The 19,615-nt window shown below is 43.2% G+C and overlaps 1 protein-coding gene across 2 annotated transcripts in view; it reads right to left on the minus strand.

Moving 5' to 3' along the window:
* ACVR1 (activin A receptor type 1) overlaps nt 1–19,615 on the minus strand; it is a 69,249-nt gene that overhangs the window by 5,196 nt on the left and 44,438 nt on the right. For both annotated transcript variants that reach the window (XM_079980024.1, XM_079980025.1), the window contains exons 3-8: nt 15,135–15,398; nt 14,696–14,913; nt 11,722–11,821; nt 10,001–10,147; nt 8,413–8,688; nt 6,240–6,437 (exon numbers count right to left, since the gene is read on the minus strand). In XM_079980024.1, coding sequence (XP_079836150.1) covers nt 6,240–6,437; nt 8,413–8,688; nt 10,001–10,147; nt 11,722–11,821; nt 14,696–14,913; nt 15,135–15,398 — 1,203 coding nt within the window. The remainder of the gene's footprint in view (nt 1–6,239; nt 6,438–8,412; nt 8,689–10,000; nt 10,148–11,721; nt 11,822–14,695; nt 14,914–15,134; nt 15,399–19,615) is intronic.

Raw genomic sequence — 19,615 nt, forward strand, 5'->3', positions numbered from 1 at the left:
CTCGAAGCTACCAGCATGAGTTTGACCAAACTGCGGGAGGCAGTGGAAGACAGGAGTGCCTGGCGTGCTCTGGTCCATGGGGTCACGAAGAGTCGGACACAACTAAACGACTAAACAACAACAGAAGGTACTCTCTTTAAAGCCTAGCGGTGATGTTCAGAAATTATTTCTGCATTTAATTTTGCGCATAAAAATCCTTACGTATTTATTTTAACTTCAATTGGCCACACATCAATCCCATTCTTGTGCATTCATGCTGGCATCTAAACTAATCCGCTTCTAGCTGTCCTTCCTTTCTCCTGACCAGAAAGACCTCCTAGCAGTGGTATTTTACCAGAGGGAGAAAAGGTACCCCTTTGCAAAGATGAGAAAATATGCCTGATTTTGCTAGTACGAGTGCTGACGACTGCTGAACAGATCACCAATTAATATGTTCCACAATGACTATCAAGATTATACCTCGATGCAGGCTTCAAGGAAGGAAACCAAGGCACAAAATGAACACTCAAACCCTTCAAGATCCTATTAAGTGAGATTGCTTCCAAACGACTCTTAAGGACCATCTATCTGCTTTCAGAGTTCCCTGACAACATCGAGGAACAGTGGACCAAGCTAAGAACATCCATTACTGCAGCCTGTGAACAAACTATTAGATACCAAACCAAGAAACACCAGGACAGGTTTGATGAGAATGACAGTGAGATTGAACGCATTATTGACAAGAAAAGGAAGGCCTTTCAGATCTGGCAAAGAGATAGAAACTGTGCCACTAAGAATAAAACTTATGCCAGCGCTAAGGCTGAGGTTCAAAGAAGAACCAGAGAACTAAAGAACACTTGGAGGATAAAAAAAAGCTCAAGTAATCCAGCATTTAGCTGACACATGTGATGCACAGAGTTTCTTTAAAGCCACAATGACCATCTATGGGACAATAAATCATGGCATATGCCTCCTACGCTCAAGAGATGGTACCACACTTCTAAATGATAAAGAAGCTATTGCACTGTGCTGGAAAGAACATTACCATCATCTCCTTAACCACAACTCCCCTGTAGCTGCTGAGGTCCCCTCACAAATTCCACAAAAACAAATTGGAGATGAGCTTGCAGAATCTCCAAATCTGGGAGAGTTGTGTACTGCTATTAACCAAATGAGAAATAACAAAGCCAGAGGATCTGATGGGATACCTCAAAGTGGGCAAAACTGAACTTATACAACTTCACAAGGTCATCGAAAAATATGGGAGAGAGAGGGGAGATCCCAGCAGACTTTAGAGATGCTGAAATTATCACTCTCTCTATGGCCTTCAACACTGTAAATCATAATGACCTGTGGACTGTCCTTCTGAAAATCGGCTGCCCAGATAAAGTTGTGAACATCATTTGGCTCCTCCATGATAACATGGCAGCAACAATCGCAGATAACAACGGCTCTCAAAGTGGACCAGTCACAGTGGGATCAGGTGTTAAACAGGGTTGTGTTATTGCCCCAACTCTTTTATCATTTTCATTGCCATGATCCTACATTTTGTTGAAGGGAAACTCCCCACGGCAGTGGAAATCATACATCGAACAGATGGAAAGCTCTTTAATCTGAGTAGGCTGAAAGCAAAGAGTAAGATTACCATAACTTCTGTCATAGAGCTTCAGTATGCTGGTGACAATGTAGTGTGTGCACACTCAGAGGATGACCTCCAAACCATCCTAAATATCTTCGCAGAAGCTAATGAAAAGCTTGGCCTTTCGCTCAGCATCCAAAAAACCAAAGTGCTGCACCAACAAGCACAAAACAACCCCTCTGTAGCAACACAAATCCAACTAAATGGTGTAATGTTGGAAAGTGTCAATCACTTCTCCTACCTGGGCAATTACCTTTCCACAAGGAACGACATTGATGACAAAATCCAGTACTGCCTGAGCTCGACAAGCGCAGCTTTCTCCCAACTGAAGTGCAGTGTGTTTGAGGACTGGGACATTCATAGGGATACCAAAATGCTTGTTTACAAAGCTATTGTACTATCCACCTTACTGTATGCTTGTGAAACATGGAAAACTTATAAACACCATCTCCAACTCCTCGAAAGATTCCATCTCTGAAAATTTTAATATATCACTTGGGAAGACAGGCGAACTAATGCCAGTGTACTGGAAGAAGCAAAGTTCACCAGTGTAGAATCAATTATTCTTCAACATCAACTTCGTTGGACTGATCACGTTGTTCAGATGCCTAATTATCATCTTCCAAAGCAACTTCTCTATTCCAAACTTAAAAATGGAAAGCGTAATGCTGGTGGTCAACAAAAGAGGTTTAAAGACTCTCTTAAGGCAAATCTTTTAAAATGCAGTATTAAAGGTAAAGGGACCCCTGACCATTAGGTCCAGTCGTGACCGACTCTGGGGTTGCGGCGCTCATCTCGCTTTATTGGCCGAGGGAGCCGATGTACAGCTTCCGGGTCATGTGGCCAGCATGACTAAGCCGCTCCTGGCGAACCAGAGCAGCACACGGAAACGTCGTTTACCTTCCCGCCAGAGTGGTACCTATTTATCTACTTGCACTTTGACGTGCTTTTGAACTGCTAGGTTGGCAGCAGCAGGGACCAGACAATGGGAGCTCACCCCATCGCAGGGATTCAAACCACCGACCTTCCGATTGGCAAGTCCTAGGCTCTGTGGTTTAACCGACAGCACCACCTGCGTCCCAAATGTAGTATAAACACTGGAAATTGGGAAACACTGGCCTGCGAGCACTCCAGTTGGAGGATAGCCGTTACCAAAGGTGTCATGGGCTTTGAAGATGCTCAAAACCTATGTCCCCACTGTGGAGGGACGTGCTGATCCAGAATTGGCCTCCACAGTCACTTACGGACTCACTGTGAAGACTGTGTTCATGGAAGACAATCTTACTCAGTTACGAGTGATCACTAAAGAAGAAGGAAGTGGCTTGGCAGGCAGATAAGGCCCATTAGACATGGGTTGACTATCCCCACTAACAGAGACTTGCATTTATACAACTGAATATTCCTATGCATATTTTAAGCCTTCTTGTTTACTGTATTACAGTAGAAGAAGAAGCTGTTTGGCTTTTACTCCAATGTGTTTTTTTGGTGTGTGTTTTTAAAAAATACAATTAACAAAGCCAAAGTTTTAAGGCTCCTATGGGGCTGCTTCTGGCACCAGACCTACTGAAGAAAGTCACCATAACCTCTGATCTACACTGTCATAACACTGTCATAATGAACCCTGCCATAGTTTCCTTCTATTCAACCAGAATAAAATGGATTATTTTTAAAGAGAAATGTCTTTGAACTAATGAAATATAATCCATAAAACCAGTAATAAACAGAGAACATAATGCTCAACAATTCTAACCTGTGTTGCAGGAGATGAGAGGATATGCACCCTCATCCAATCCTCAATTCTAGTCCTGGTATGCTTAGACAGCGAGAAGGAACAAGAGGAGCTGACCCCTGGACTAAAAAGGCAGCAGCAGTCTAAGTGCCTCTTCTGAAGTTTCCAAAATCATGGTGGAAATTCTGGTTTGGTTTTGCTTTTAATAGATTGTTGTCTGTCACTTCCTCCCTGTCAGCAGTGTCCGCACCTCCAAGATGCCACAAATTGTTTCAGGGGTTCTTGATTCATTTGGATCCAATGCACACCCTAACTTAGGCATAGGCAAACTCAGCCCTCCAGATGTTTTGGGACTACAACTCCCATCATACCTAGCTAACATGACCAGCGGTCAGGGATGATGGGAGTTGTAGTCCCAAAACATTTGGAGGGCTGAGTTTGCCTATGCCTGCCCTAACTTCACCATGTTTCTGAGAAATCACTCAGAAACCTGAGAGTTCTGTATAGATAAACAATAAGTGATACAGTGTTTCTTTGATTTTGTTAGACACAAAAGAAGACTGGTCATTTAACGGTTCTAGGAGGACCCATACCAATGTGAAATTCCCCCTTGTTCATTTCACACAACAGGTTCTGGCAGCAACTTCCAGGTGAATTTTGTCCTAGGTTCCACTCAATCCCTACTCACTCACCTTTCCGTGGGGGAAAAATGAACCTTTTAAAGCCAAGGTGCTATTAAGGAACATGCAAAATGATGACTGGCTATACGCGACTACCATCAACCTTATGGCTACTTTTCTGGAAGCAAAGTATGGTCTGTCTGTCTGGAAGCAAAGTATGGTATGCTCTGAAGGTTACCACCTTTCTGAAGATATGTAAGTCAGATCATTGCCCGGATAGGAGACCACTTGGGAAACAAATGTATGTTCCATAATGGAAGAAAGGTGGGATATGAATGTAAGAATAAACAATGGCCATCCAAGATTGACAGGTACTGTGTCAGCCACATATTCTCCATGTATTCCTCCCAGCTCACCAGGCTTGCTGTGCTGAGGCTTCCATTACCTCTTGAATGTCATGAGGTGCCCTGTATACCTTTGTTCTCCTTCCTCCATAAAAGCAAGGAAAGTGCTAGCTGAAAACAGGTACCATCTTCAGTGACAAATGGGGCTGCCTTGAGTTGGGAAGCCTGCTCTTTTGACTGGCATAGGAGAATCTGGGTGGAAAACCACTGGTGCGCTTGTACAGACACAGGACAGAACATGAAACTAAGCGACTGAATGCGAAACAAACTGTACTGATTCCTGCATGTCTTGTAATATTTCCAAAGAAATGAGGAGAAACTGACCTATCACACACTTAAAAAACAGCAACTCTTGTTAGGAGAGAGAACGATCCCGTTTTCAGCTCCACAATACTTGGCTGCTACTTTAAAATAGGGGGAGGAAACTCACTCCTGCGGGCCAAATCCAGCCCTCCATGCCTCTCTGATCAGCCCTCAAAACTCCACCGAAGCCATTCCCTTTCCCGAGGTCACTCTACTCACAAGATTTGCTCGGTGCTCTCCTTGAGTGCTTTTGTCCCTGGCAAGAACTGTGATCATGGCTCTTTCTTGCCTTGATAGAGGATGGAGAGGTGCAAGTGTAGAGAGGCCTCTGACTTTTCTGTAGCTGGAATGTGCCCAGCAGTACAAAGGAAGAGTCACAGCCATTGCCTCTGGCATGTGGCTCCCGGTTTACAACCCTCCAAGGTTTCCAAGAGCTAAGAAAGGTGATCACTGAAAGCTTATTACACACATCCGCAAAACAAAATGTCTGCCAATAAGCATGTAAGAATGATCTACGTACTACTTTTGAACTTTCCAATAGGGTGCTGCTCCAATTGGTCTTAAAAATGTATTCTCACTTCTACCGATGCCTTAGGGTTCAGTACACTGTTTCTTTAAACAGCTTTACTTCAAAGAACTCCTGTGCCATATAGATAATTGAGATTGTACATATACATTGTTTAAAATGCCACCGACCCAGTACTAGTGCTGATGCTACCAAAAAAAGGGAGAAAAAGCTGATGCTACCAAAAAGAAAAGAAAAGAGGAGTCTTCTCCATGGCAAATCCATCTCCATTATTCGGCTGTCAGGCCATGCCTCAGTAGGAGGGCAAAGCAGTCCCCCTTAAGCCATGTTGCTGTAGGAATGAATTCTCCCTGCCACAGGCATGGGATGGGATTCCATGAAACCCCAAGGGGATTTCCTTGCCTTACTTAGAACTTTAGCAGTGAAATATTAATTATCAAGGAAAGTGTTTACCAACTGGGGCTGGTGAGAGATGTAGTCCAAAACATCTGGAGGAGTACCAGTTTTCCCCCTTACAGAACTTGCTGCCCACCTCCTGATCATTTAAGATACGCCTCGATGTGGTCCCATGTTTAAGTTTCATCTATATAAACTGAATGAATGAATGAATGAATGCTTAAACAGAGATGTTGTAAAGGCAAGTGGGGTAATTTGAACAGCTTTGACCCACTGTCATAAGCTGAGAAATCTGTTGTGATCTATGAGTTTCTTTATACCACCTCACTTTTTTTTTAATGCAGTTGGCGGCGAACGTAATAAAGAACATTGGAATTTGACTTGGAATTCATCAAGTACCTACTTTCACACACGCACACAATTTGAAATAGTATATGGGGCAGGGTGGGGGGCGAGAGGCATGTCAAGAAAAGTGGCAGCCCAAATCCTGCGAAGTAGGTAGGAGTTCAGTGCAATTTAAGGCACAAATACCAGGAGAGAAAAGTTGAAACCACTTACTACTAAGGAAGATACAAGAGATGTTTTTCACCTTTAGTGGCCAGTGGATTAATGCAACTAATTCTAGAAAGGAACAGATACTCACCATTGCTCACCATACGCCTGGCTACTTCCCAAAGGACCAGTCCAAATGCCCAGATATCAACCCGTTTGTAAGAGTCAAAGCAGTCCACTTGGATGGTTTCATCTAAGACTTCTGGCGCCATGTAGCGCTTGGTACCCACACGGGGGTTGTTTCCTACATCCAACTGATTGGTGCTTTGGGAGTGCATGACTGCGAGGCCTGTAATTGCAAACAGAAGAGCTGTGAAGTCAGTGTTGGTCTTTCAGCTCGAGGGGAGCCCACCTGTTACCATTGCCATATATTTTTCAGCTACAAAGTGCCATCGTGTCATGGTTTTGAACCTGAGACCTCCTGCATGGTAAGCACTGGGATATGGCCCTCTCCCCTATACCTACTCTAAGAGATTAGGAAGGCTTTTGTAAAGCAACTCTAAAAAACTCTAAAAAACAACAACAACCAGTCGTAGCAAATCTACGCAGCGACAACACAACACCACTAGACTAGTGTTTATGTGGTGGGAATATATTGTGGTCCAGCAGACTGAGTGCTACATAGCCATTATCCTGTTCACACATCTGCTGTAAGGGGGGTGGGGATAAATCTTAACTCCTAAGGTTCAAGGTGAGCTTTTGAGGAAATTGATGGAACCAAAAGTGCGGCGAAGGCTAACGCAAGGACTGCTGTGACCGTAAAAATGGGTCAAATCAAACAAACCTTCCAAAAATAAACCACAGATACATATGGTCACCAGAAAGTAAACACCTTAAAAAAAATACAGTATGCAAACTACTCTACCCAGTTTGCATTCTGCTCCAACCACCAAATAGCTTAAAATTGAGATATATTACACTACAGCCTTCAAATAGCAGCAATTTTAAGTAAGTAAACTAACAACCACCGAAAAACGAATGACAGTTTACAGTAAAGCAAAGGCCAGACAAACAGACCTTTCATGAGCCCATCCATCAATATAAATATTGCTGGGCAACATGGAGCACTTAAAAGTGAAAACATCTTTACTTTGTATCTCAGATATGCCAATTAAATCTTTGTTGAAGGGGACAACTGTATACAGTAACTAAGCAGCCCCATATAAATTCAAAGGGATTGCAAGATCCATGCATACAAAGTTTTCATAAAGATACAATCCTTCATGGGACAGGGTAATCCAATTGACAGGCTATCATTTGGGCAGTGCAAATAATATATCACACATAAGGTCCCTTGGCTTATTCATAGTTTAAAGTGTCCTGTCTAGATGTGGTGAATACGGGGATTGCCCTTCTGATAGGAGACATAAGAGATTCCATGCTGCATTTTCTTTTTTTAATATTAAAACATTTATTCAAAAGTTACAATGAAGCTTTGTCCACTGCCATAGTATCACAGAACGATCACTCCAATCCTCAGTCCTACATGTGATAGTGCCAGTGCAAATCTGCAGTGCGGATGCTTCTATTACCCACAATCCTCATGACCTGGGGTGGTTTTGCTCCCATCTAATGAGCAGTGCAGCATGGGAGGGCAAGGCAAGAGTGTGAGCATGACAATCCAAAAGCCAGGTTCAGAGGCTCTCCTGCTTCTGCCTTAGAAGTGCCGTAAATCCCTGATGCCTCTATCACAGAATGGCCAACCCACACTTTAATTTAAGCAGTAGGTGGCAGTGTTAAACTGGACCTGGAAGGTGTTGGGAAATATCAACCCCAGCAAGTCAGAACATCATCCCAAATGATAACAGGCTGGGCTCAAAGGAAGCTATAATCACAGCTGGACCCTTGTCCCAGAGCAGTACCAAGATTCTAAGCTGAAACCTAGAACCACACCTAAGGGCGATGGCAGCGGTAGCAAATACTCTAGCTGCTGTCTTGAAGAGAAAAAATCCTTCATTCATGATGCCACTGGTGGTTCTTCCCCTCCTGATTTTTTAATTTACTCAAACACATATGTCTCTAAAACCATGTCTGAAGGAAATCCTTTACAGGGCTGTACAAACAACATCAGAAAATACTATGCAGGATTCCGCAGACAGGAGTGAGACTTAAAAATGATGTGCGCCCTCTAGTGGATGAAGAACAATTCCCCCCCAAATCAACTCTTAAATCCAAATAAAGAAAGGTCCTCAAGAATTGCATCGGGTTCTTTGAGGACTGCATATTTAAAATGCAAAAAAGAAGGAGAAGGGAAAACCACTCACCTAGGTCTGCTATGCAACACTGTCCGTTTTTCTTAACCAGGATATTTTTACTCTTCAAGTCTCGGTGAGCAATGGCTGGTTTCCCTTGGGTCCCAAATATTTCTATGTGCAAATGTGCAAGGCCACTAGCTATAGACAAGACTATCCGCAGGCAGCTCACTGTGTCGAGCGTCGTGAGTTGCAGATAGTCATACAAAGAGCCCATCTCATGGTAGTGGGTGATTAGCCACAACTGAGTGCTGGAATTCCGAGAGGTCATATCTGAGGCAATAAACCCTGAAAGAAGGAGAAGAAACACCAGGTGAAAGATCAGGGGTTTCCTTCCCCTCACTATCTAAACTCTCTCCAGAATTAGGCCATGCAAGATGCAGGCCGCAGCGTCGTTTTCCACAGTGTTAAATTCTAGCTTTCAAACCCACAATCTTAGCTTGTTGACTGAAAAGGCATAACAGTCTACAAAATGGCAACGCACATACTATTCCATTACTGTCAATACAGTGGTACCTCGGGTTACATAAGCTTCAGGTTACATACGCTTCAGGTTACAGACTATGCTAACCCAGAAATAGTGCTTCAGGTTAAGAACTTTGCTTCAGGATGAGAACAGAAATCGTGCTCCGGCAGCGTGGCAGCAGCAGAAGGCCCCATTAGCTAAAGTGCTGCTTCAGGTTAAGAACAGTTTCAGGTTAAGTACGGACCTCTGGGTTGAATTAAATACTTAACCCGAGGTACCACTGTACTCTGAACCCATGCCTACCAAGGCCTCAGCTGCACTACACATTTAAAGCAGGATCACAGCTTCCTCCATAGAATCCTGGGAGCTGTAGTATGTTAAGGGTGCCATGAGTTGTTACTCCCCCTCACGGAACTACAGTCCTCAGAGTGGCTTAACAGTCAATCCTGCGTCCCAGGGAACTCTGAGAATTGTAGCTCCGTGAGGGGAAGAGGGGACTCTCAGTTCTCTTAACAAACTACAGCTCCCAGAATTCTCTGGGGGAAAGTCTGGCTGATTAAAGTGGTACGCTACTGCTTTAAATTGTAGCTCCGTGAGGGGAAGAGGGGACTCTCAGTTCTCTTAACAAACTACAGCTCCCAGAATTCTCTGGGGGAAAGTCTGGCTGATTAAAGTGGTACGCTACTGCTTTAAATGTATGGTCTCTTCTGAATGTATGGTCTCTTCTGTATGTACTCCATGGGGATAGGGAACCTCAGACCCACAGGGGCAAGCCACAAACCACAGCTCCTCTGAAGGACAAACCGCACAACAGCCTCATCCTGTGCTCTCCTCAAGTGGTTTCACCTGCCTGGAATGTGTCTTTAAAATGTGATACTTATTGCTTGCCTGGATGGACAGATACGATGCTAGTATATGTATGCACACATACATGGGGGGGCATTTAGAAATTTTTGCATGGGTTGGAATGTACAAAATTTAAGAACCGCATCAGTTGCTATGTCTCTGGTCCCAACCAAGCACCAGCAACCAAGCACCAGCAACCAGTGTTCAGCAGACTCAGGGTCCAGGTCTTTTTTAATGCTCCCCACGCCCTTATCTGTATACAAAAGCCATTAAGAAAATATCGCTCACCTAAAATGTTTTCGTGTCTCAGCAACACAGTATTGTACAATTCAGTTTCCCTGAACCAGGACTTTTCGTCTCGGGAAGAAAATATCTTTACTGCAACATTTTCTCCTTGCCACTGTCCTCTCCAGACCTCACCGTATCGACCTTTCCCTAGAACAGGCAAACAGATACATGGGATTTGAGCAGCAGTCTTCATTAAGCAAATAGTAGGATGCTTCCAGGCTAGACCAGAGCAGAGACTTGAAACTAAATCAACATTTTAAGGCACTTTAAAAACAAACCGTTCATGGTGCTCAGGCTCCAAGGCAAGAGATTCTCACTTCAGGATGTAGTTGGGTGGAGAGGAAACATAGCAAGGACTTTGGCCAAATATTACCAATAACGGAAGTTTTAAGACCAACTTCAGAGGCACATAGCTCTGAGATCAATTTAGGCCTTTTTCGTGGTGGCCCCTCTTCTGTACAATTTCCTTCCAAGGGCTATATGGCTGACTCCTTTGGTTCAGAGGTTTACAGAAAGTTTTTTTTTTTTAATACCCACTTGTTTTCCTTGGCTTTTAATGAAATGCTTCATTTTAGAGGCGCTAATTGGGTGTTTTGTTTTGTTTTTCTTACAGGTGTTGATTGTATACAGTACATTTAAACCAGCTGTACCGTTGCAATTTTTATGTTTCTGTGTTTGTTTAACAAAACTGTGTAGCTTTAGGAAAGCTATAGGCTTGACAGCTAGCTCAGAAACATCTGAAATAAATAAATCCCTGGCTGTACTTCCCATATCTTTCTATTTCAGCAAGCAGGCACCAGCAGTTACTAAAGGCTTGGAGCACTGGGAATGCTGATATCAGTTCCACCAATACCCCGCCATAGGAACTTTGAAGATTCTGAGAACAGAATCAGGTGCGTGTTAACTGTGTGGCTGCTTTTGGAAATTGAATCTCATATGCCTTATATTCTTACCATCTGCCCACGGTACTGCCTACCCTCCAGGAGTTTACCAAGTGGAGCTGCCATCCCCACCCACCCCCAGCCCTTGTACTGAAAATAATTCAACAGGTGAGATCAAAGATTGGAAACTGTGGGCAAATGCATGCACAGTACACACTCTACCACTGAGCAGGGGAGACTTCCAAACTGATTTACACATGAAAATAGCGTCGCCTGTTTGCCACGTAGGAAGTAAAAGACATAATAACAGTAATAATGCATTGATGTATGTGGTAAATGAAGGCGACACAGTAGAAGGGAGCAGTACGTGAGCTGGACCCTGGGTTCAACCGAAGCAGACTAAAATAAGCTTAATTCAACACAGTGCCACCTGCTCTCCCTGGCAGCCTCACACGACTGACGCTGGTCTCTCGTTTCTTTACCTCGCCTTTGGCACATGTTCATCAGCAACAGGTGTAATCCAGGGTAACAGGACACACGACACCTTTGAGGCTCTTGGCGTTACACAGAAGGGACTTCCTGTCCAAAGATTCCACTCGCGACTCAATACAGACTAGCCGCTTAACCATTTGGCCTCTCTTTGAAACACAGACACACCGTTTTTTAAAAGTGCAATCCTATACGTCTCTATTCAGAAGTAAACCCTTTTTGAGTTTAATGGGACTTACTTCCAGGTAGATGTGTACAGGATCGCACCGTTCTCCACAGCACGCACTCATACGTGCACACAACACAGAGGAATCCTCAGGGCCCTGTCCCAGGTAGAATAAGATTACTAACCCACACACTCCAACAGCGTAATCTGCCGAGCCACCGTTCTTTGTACCAGGAAAGGAAGCCCAGAGCCACTTCCAGATGTACAGGTATGGTCCAACAAATCCTGTGTGAAAAAGAAGAGCACATATTTGGAACTAGCATTGAAATGGAACAGAAGTTGGCATTCTGCCACCTCCCTCCCTTCAATTCATTTATTGAAGGCATTTTTCTTCCATTTACATTGCACTCAGGGACCTATTTGTCTGCCGTTTGGAAGGCTTCATCCACTCTGCAATGGCCTCTGTACCTGTAAATTGCATCCACTTTGACCCAAAGGGGAGGGGAGGCTATAGCTGTTTTCCTAGTGAATGGAGAGCACGTAGTTTTGTTTGTACAGAGCAGCTTGGAACACGAATTACAGATCAAATGTGAGAGAGCACGGAGTGACTCAGGAAAAAAATTGCAAATTAAAAAATGCACAGAAACAGATACAAGTTGGAGCTACAATTTGCTCCCTGGTTTTCTGCACCACAAAAGAGAACTCTTCCTGCTAGGGAACGGTAGTCTAATAATTCCAGACCTTCCAAAACAGTAATCTACATTACTTTGAAATTATAGTATAGTTGATATATATTTTAAAAGACATCAACCATCCAAACCAGTAAGAGGCTGAACTCCAGGGGTTACTGAAAACATGTATGATGGGGGGGAAAGTACATATAGGCTGTGTGAACACATGCTAACAGAAGACCCCTTCAGGCATTGCAATGAAGAGTTCAAGTAACACATGGGTGGGGCATTGGGGAGACAAGGACCCCAATTACCAACTATTAAGAGAGAAAGTGTCTGCAGCAGGGAGTCTTCAGTACAGGTTTTCCTGGGTTCTAAAAAGGCACAAGAAGCCTCCACTGGGATAGCTCTGTCGGTACAGCATGAGACTCCCAATCTCAAGGTGGTGGGTTTGAGCCCACACTGGGCAAAACATTCCTGCGTTGCAGGGGGTTGGACGAGATGACCCTCGTGGTCCCTTCCAATTCCACAGTTCCATGATTCTATGAACATCCACAAGATGCAGAAGGTTCTCCAACACAGACCTTTGAGCAGAGCTTGGCACACTCACCCCCTGCTGGCCCCTCCTCCACCTCAAGTGGGTTTTTTCTTCATTGTAATGCAAATCTTCCATTGTAATGCCTGGAAGCTTTTGTGACTGGCTTAACGCAGAGATTACTGAAATGTAATCCCCTTCTAACTGTCTATTCAGGTTTTAATGCAGTTTATCACCCAATTTGGAGAACTGCTCCTACTCAGCAGAGTTTTATATAATTTATGCCACTGGGGAAAGGTGGGGGCGGACTGATGTTCCCTCTTGGTTGGGAAGCTCATCTTTTTATAACTAGTTTATTAGAACTGTGGCATTTTGGAGTGGTGACTTCATCAAAAGTGGGGGGGGGGAGAGAGATAATAAGTTCAATAAACACTGCTTTAATTAATAATTATAATTACATTATTATCATTATCGTTATTTTTATTAGATTCACCCTTAAGTAAAAACACGTGTAAGAGTCCCTAAAAGGAATGCCACCCTTAGATACTGAACTTTTAATAGGATTTGATAGAGCAGTCAAAATATAACTGTTTACGGCTACATGCCTACGGACAGTGACCAAGGAATAAGTCCCATTTAACTCAACACAGCTTATCTCTGAAAATAAATATATAGGGTTACAACTGTTAAAGCTCAAAGAGGTTACTGAAATTAGACTGCTTAGAAACTTCCTGTTTTGGACTTAAGCACTGAGTAGAAAACCTTTCTTAAAGCCACTCAGAATAACAAAATCTGTAAGTAAGTAAGTAAGTAAGTAAGTAAGTAAATAAATAGTGTGTGAACATACCTTTGATACAGAGATATTGGCAAGTGCCATTAACTCAACAGGAAAAGGATTTGTATATTCTACTACAATCTTGTACTGAAAAATGCATTTTAAATCAATCAGGTACAACCACAAGGTGGCAGCAAAACAATTTATATGTTCAGTTTTAGAGCATTTACCAAAGGAATGGTGAATATCCTACTGATCCTGCCTTCAAAATATGCAGTCGTACCTCTAGCTGCGTTAGGTTCAGGTTGCGGATTTTTGTGTTGCAAACACGGCAACCCCAGAAGTATACTTCCGGGTTTCACCATGCGCGCATGCGCAGGAGCGCTCTAATGTGTCACACGCAGAAGCGGCACTCTACTTACTTTTCGGGGTGTAAGTAGAGGTACCACTTGTACAGCAGTCTTGAGGCCCTTGCGCCATGCCAACACTAATATGTGTTCACGCTATCAACTGTATAAGCACACCACTTGCACATCGTGGTTAACTCACTTAATAAAAGCACCAGAAGACATACAAGGATGAATGCGCTCAATCATCAAACTTCCTCCCTGTGTCATAATTCTCCCAGTGAAGCTGAACGTTTCAGACCAAATAGAAGAAAGCACTTCTTCACACAGCGCATAGTTAAACTATGGCACTCACTTCCACAGGACACCCACTTGGATGGTTTTTAAGAGAGGAAAAATCCATGGAGAACAAAACTATCAACGGCTACTAAGCCATCTGTCAGAGGCAGTAGTATGCCCCTCTGCTGAGAATAAGAAATGGGGAGTGCGTTCAGGTTCTGATTGCAGGATACCCATAGGTATCTGGTTGGCCACTGTGAGAATAGGACAGTGGGCTGGACAAGGTTTTGTCTTGAGCCAACAGGGATCTTCTTATGCGAGCATTAAAAATAATCCACAGAAGGTGGTGGTGGGAACAGAATTCAGCCCCTAATGACATTTTAGTTTTTAAGAGAGTGGGCAATGCCTACTCCAAGCTTATAAAAAGGTAGTTGGAAGAAGGAGACTGTGCGTAGTGTTCATATTTCACAAGTAACATTTTTGGCAGTCTGGTCAAAAAATAAAAACAGCAGAACGCTTTCACAGGAATAACAACGGACAAGATTTACTTACTGCCAGGGTGCTGTCACCAACGTTTGATGCTATGAGTCCCTCAATGGTTCCATATTCTGGATCCCTTGAATTGAGCCTTTCCATATGGTACTGTTTCACTTTTCGGATGATCAGCAACGTCACTGCAGAAAATATCAGGAGTGCCAGAACTGATGCTACGACAAATATGATAAGTGTTTCCGTGGTGTAACCCACAGCTTCCCCTTGAAGTGGGTGCCCTTCACATAAAAACAAAAAGAAAGAACAGAAGGTAAGTCAAATCTTAAATGCTGGGAATTTTGACAAAAGTAACACTATTTCCAGAGATGTCACACATGTTCCAAAGCCACAGATCCCATAACATCATAGACCTCAAGTCAAAGACAGTGAGCTTATTATAAGAAACACTTTGCTAATAATATGAAATTTGTTTCTGGAAGCCAGAGAATAAGACTTTCACCTTTCGTCGGCAGCTGTGCTGTGATGTTCATGTTACACAGGTTACCCTGACAGCATTCGACCGCTTGATCAGGGGAAGGAGGTGTTTTACATGTCATTTTCCCTTGTTCGTAGACTTGGAAGCAGCCCTTCTGATACACTTTAGCGCCATTGTTGATGCTCAAAGAGGCAAAGCACTGGTGGCCTCTGCAGCGGTCGCCATTCACACATGACGTGCCTTCACACACACAGTCGTAGTTAATCAAGGTAGGTTTGTGCTCCTCATCTGAATGGGGGAAGAAGGAAGGAAAACACAATTTCATTAGGTGATTTATACACATAACAAATGCATTATGATTTTTTGAAAAATAAAAATTAGTTGGCTCTGCCAACTTTTGGCTCATTCTCCCCTCTGAGAGACATAGAATCATAGAACTGAAAGGGACCCCGAGGGACATCTAGTCCAGCCCCCTGCAATTGAGGAATCATGGCATGTGGTTCCCCATTCAGTTTAAAACCATACCAGACCCTGCTAAGCTTTGAAAAATGTGCCAGCAGTTTTATCGATGCACCACTAGGGGGAGAATGAGAAGAAACTGCAAGCTCATCAACATTTCACACTACAAAGAAGGCTGGTGGATTCTGATGACTATGCTTTTGAGTGTGTAAATCAAACATTTGGGGGTGGGGTTGTCTCTTCACAATGGGTAATATTTGTACACAAAACTGAATGGAGCTCAACAGCAACTAATACAAATTGCCACAAAGTCTTTATTTCCAAAGATTACAAATACATCAACCTCTTTTAACAACTTCCAAGAGTTGGGAAGCGCACTCTGGAAAGTTTTGAGCAAACCAGAAAGACCTCGGTATCTCTAAAATGCCCCCCTCCCCCGAAATATGCATGGCCCCACTCTTTAGGGAAGGGGTGAGAAACCTTTTGGGCTCCCTGGGCAAGATCCCTACAGGATTGGCCTCGCAGCCCAAACTGACAGGTGAGTGGAGGCACCCAACTGTCAATCACTTGACATTACAATGACATCAGATGCAAGGTGCATTGAAGTCCCAAAGTTGAGCTTTCAAAACACCTTGAAAGGTGCTGCCAAAACAAAAGTGTTTTCCCCTCCATTTGTTTTAGCAAGGGATTCCAAAGCAAGACCCTTCCTGAATCAGTTGAGAGGTAGGGGTTAAATTCTGCTCTGATGACCAGGAAGCAGCAGACCCAGCCGAAACCGGATTTCACCCCACCCACCAACTGATGCTACTTGTGGTTTGTAAGAAATGGCCTTGCAGGCCAACTTGGGACACCCTGGAGGGGTCAAAATTGGCCCACAGGACAGAGGTTAAGGAGAAGTCCCAAAAACTCTTTTATTCTGCTTTTTGGCTTCACTGAGGTGCTGCTATGGCCATTAAAAATTACTGTTCTATTGGTTGACATTTTTATGTTAACTCTTTTTACTGCCATTTTAAAACCTTGGGGTGTTACCCAACTAAGTCAGAATAGGCACCATGGAATCAATGAATTTAAGTAACTTAAGCTCATTTATTTCAATGGGTCCACTCTCAGTATGACTAGTATTGGATATCACCCTTGAATTTTAATGTAGTATTTTATTGATTTGTTGTAACCTTCTCTGGAAGAGTATACACTCTAAATGGCAGGCTAGAAACCCATTAAATAGTAATAAATAATACATAGCCACTCAGAATCTCTCTATCCTATAAAGGTGTCAACGTTGCTGATGTAAAACCTAATTACCCAATCACATTAGGCCTATTCTCTAGAATGCATCCCACACATCTTGTCAATTCAGATGACATGCAAACTATATTTAGCAGAAACCATTGTTTAGAATCCAATTTCAAACCATAGTTTATGATTCCAGTTTGCCATCCACGCACAAACTGTGGTTTGTCAATTCAGACCCCCTTCCTTAACTGCGGTTTTCAACGTCATCTGAAGTATGCTATTTGTGTAAAACTCTAATAGCCAGCACAACACACACAGCCTCGGACTTGCCGATCAGAAGGTCGGCGGTTCGAATCCCCGTGACGGGGTGAGCTCCTGTTGCTTGGTCCCTGCTCCTGCCAACCTAGCAGTTCGAAAGCACGTCAAAAGTGCAAGTAGATAAATAGGTACCGCTCCGGCGGGAAGGTAAACGATGTTTCCGTGCGCTGCTCTGGTTCGCCAGAAGCGGCTTGGTCATGCTGGCCACATGACCCGGAAGCTGTATACTGGCTCCCTCGGCCAATAAAGCGAGATGAGCGTCGCAATCCTAGAGTCGGCCATGACTGGACCTAATGGTCAGGGTTTTTTACTAACAGCCAGCACAACACACTGCCTACAGGACATTTTATGCTTCTACACTCTTCCTTTCTAGTCCAGATGTTCCTGAGAAAGCAGTGCTGAATGCTATTGTAGCAGTTTGAATCTGGAAAGCAGCCAATCTATCACTTATCACTTTTGGAACAGGCTAAAAAGGCAATAGCAGTCAATTGTTACACAAGAGAATGCATGTGTATACAACAAATACTCCACCCAAAGGATAAACCAAAATCTTATCTTTTTTTATAACTATTTCAGGAGGAAAGCAAAGTTTGCTAGTTTTTATGCAAGCAACTAGCCCGAACACATCTAGCAGAAATGGATTTTCAAATAGAGTATGGTCGAGGAGTCACTGCTTTTAAAAATGTACAGACTTCATTATAAATTAATTAAGAATCACACAGAACAGAGAGAAGCAAAACAATATCCAGGTGTGCTTTGGTCAGTTTTCAACACAAGTCTCACCTTTGCATACCAGGCAGATCTTTTCATTCATTAGCAGTCCTATGGACTTCCAACCAGCTCTTATTTGTATTTATTCATTAATATATAGCTCTAAATCTGATCTAATATATGTACACATTGGGAAAGTTTATGATGCTGCCTGAAAGGGACACAGTGTTCCCTTAAACTTTCCAGGACACACCAGCTGCTCTAAAATAATTAGTCTTACCATTTGGTGTGTGTGTGTTCGTGTGTATATGTGCACACATGCTAGGTATGGTTGCACCTTCAACAGGTTTGTGTGTGAACATGGATAGAAGACATAAGATGAAGCGCATGCTCCCCATGACACCATTCCCTTTTGGCCATTCTACTGGCATATAGTCACCAGCAGAATGGCTCCTCTATCCACAGTATCTGGCATGTTCTACCAGGTTATATTCCATGTAGGAAGCATAGCTTGACATCCACTGGCACAGCGGGGCTTCCACCAAACACTGCAGCTCAGGGATGTGGAATCAGTGGCCTTGTGCTGTTGGACTGCAACTCCCATCATCCCTGATCATTTGTCATGCTGGTTGGGGCTGATGGGAACTGGAATCCAGCATCATATGCAGGGCCACAAGGTGCCCCCATCCATAATACAGTCTCTTAGCCAAAAGGATCTCCAGGATTATGCCCTAAAGCTCCAGCTGTTAAATTCTTTCAGCCAGTGTTCAGTACCTCGCAAGATCAGTTGCCACACCAACCAAGGCACATAACTACCCTTCTAAAAAATTTTGGTAGTTTTTTAAACACACACAGAGACATATATATCACATTTGGAAAACATTGAGAATATTGCTGGAAGCGAAACAGATATTTAGCACAGTTATATTTTTATATAAGAAAATGATTGAGCATCCTCTGGAAATGGTGAAAGGAAAGCCATTCAAGTCAACTTGTCTTGTTAGCAAAGCAAAGTGATTTCTTTCTTTCTTTTTTTCAATCTAGCTTTAATAGCAGCCATACTGGCTTAAACAGGAGAGGGAAAATAGCATATGGTCACTAAGCAAAACAAAGCTAATTGCACAAAGCAGCATCTAAAAATAATTCACAGCACGGACCCTGGTTTTCAGTTCCAGCACAGGTTTTATTTTCGAGTATACAGCCTGTAATTCAAATGGGCTGTTGTTGTTTTCTTTAGCGGCAGTTCTACCACCACCAATCATTCCAAAACACTTTTCATCTAGAGAAAGGCACCCCCACCCCATTTCAATACACAAATTGGAATATCCATCTCAGGTTGGGGAGTAATTAGAACACAGTTCAAGCATTCACATGATCTAAGTCTTTTCATCATAACTGAATTCATGTGCAATGGATCAGGTATTGATATCTGGGGAGGAGAGGGGAAATGGGTCTGATCTATCCATAGAAAATTCTGGCCATCTAACAACTTCTTCTAACCATTAGATCTGGATTGGTGTCTGAATGCAGTGGTGGGTAGGATGAGGATCAACAACCCCAGGATTGCAAGCATTTATGCATTAAATACAAATTATTCATTTGGGAGAGACTAAGCTACAGTCATCAGTTTATTATAAAATACTGTTCCTAACATTGTCTTGAGACCTGCAACCATTGGCCAAAAGTTCAGGTAAAGAGACGTTTGGGAAGCCTGGTGGCACACCACCAAAAACCCAATTCCTTCCTGCAAACCCATCCTTGGGAACATACATTTCAGATTAAAT

This window comes from Podarcis cretensis (assembly GCF_951804945.1).
Source record: "Podarcis cretensis genome assembly, chromosome: 1".
NCBI classification, from domain to species: domain Eukaryota; kingdom Metazoa; phylum Chordata; class Lepidosauria; order Squamata; family Lacertidae; genus Podarcis; species Podarcis cretensis.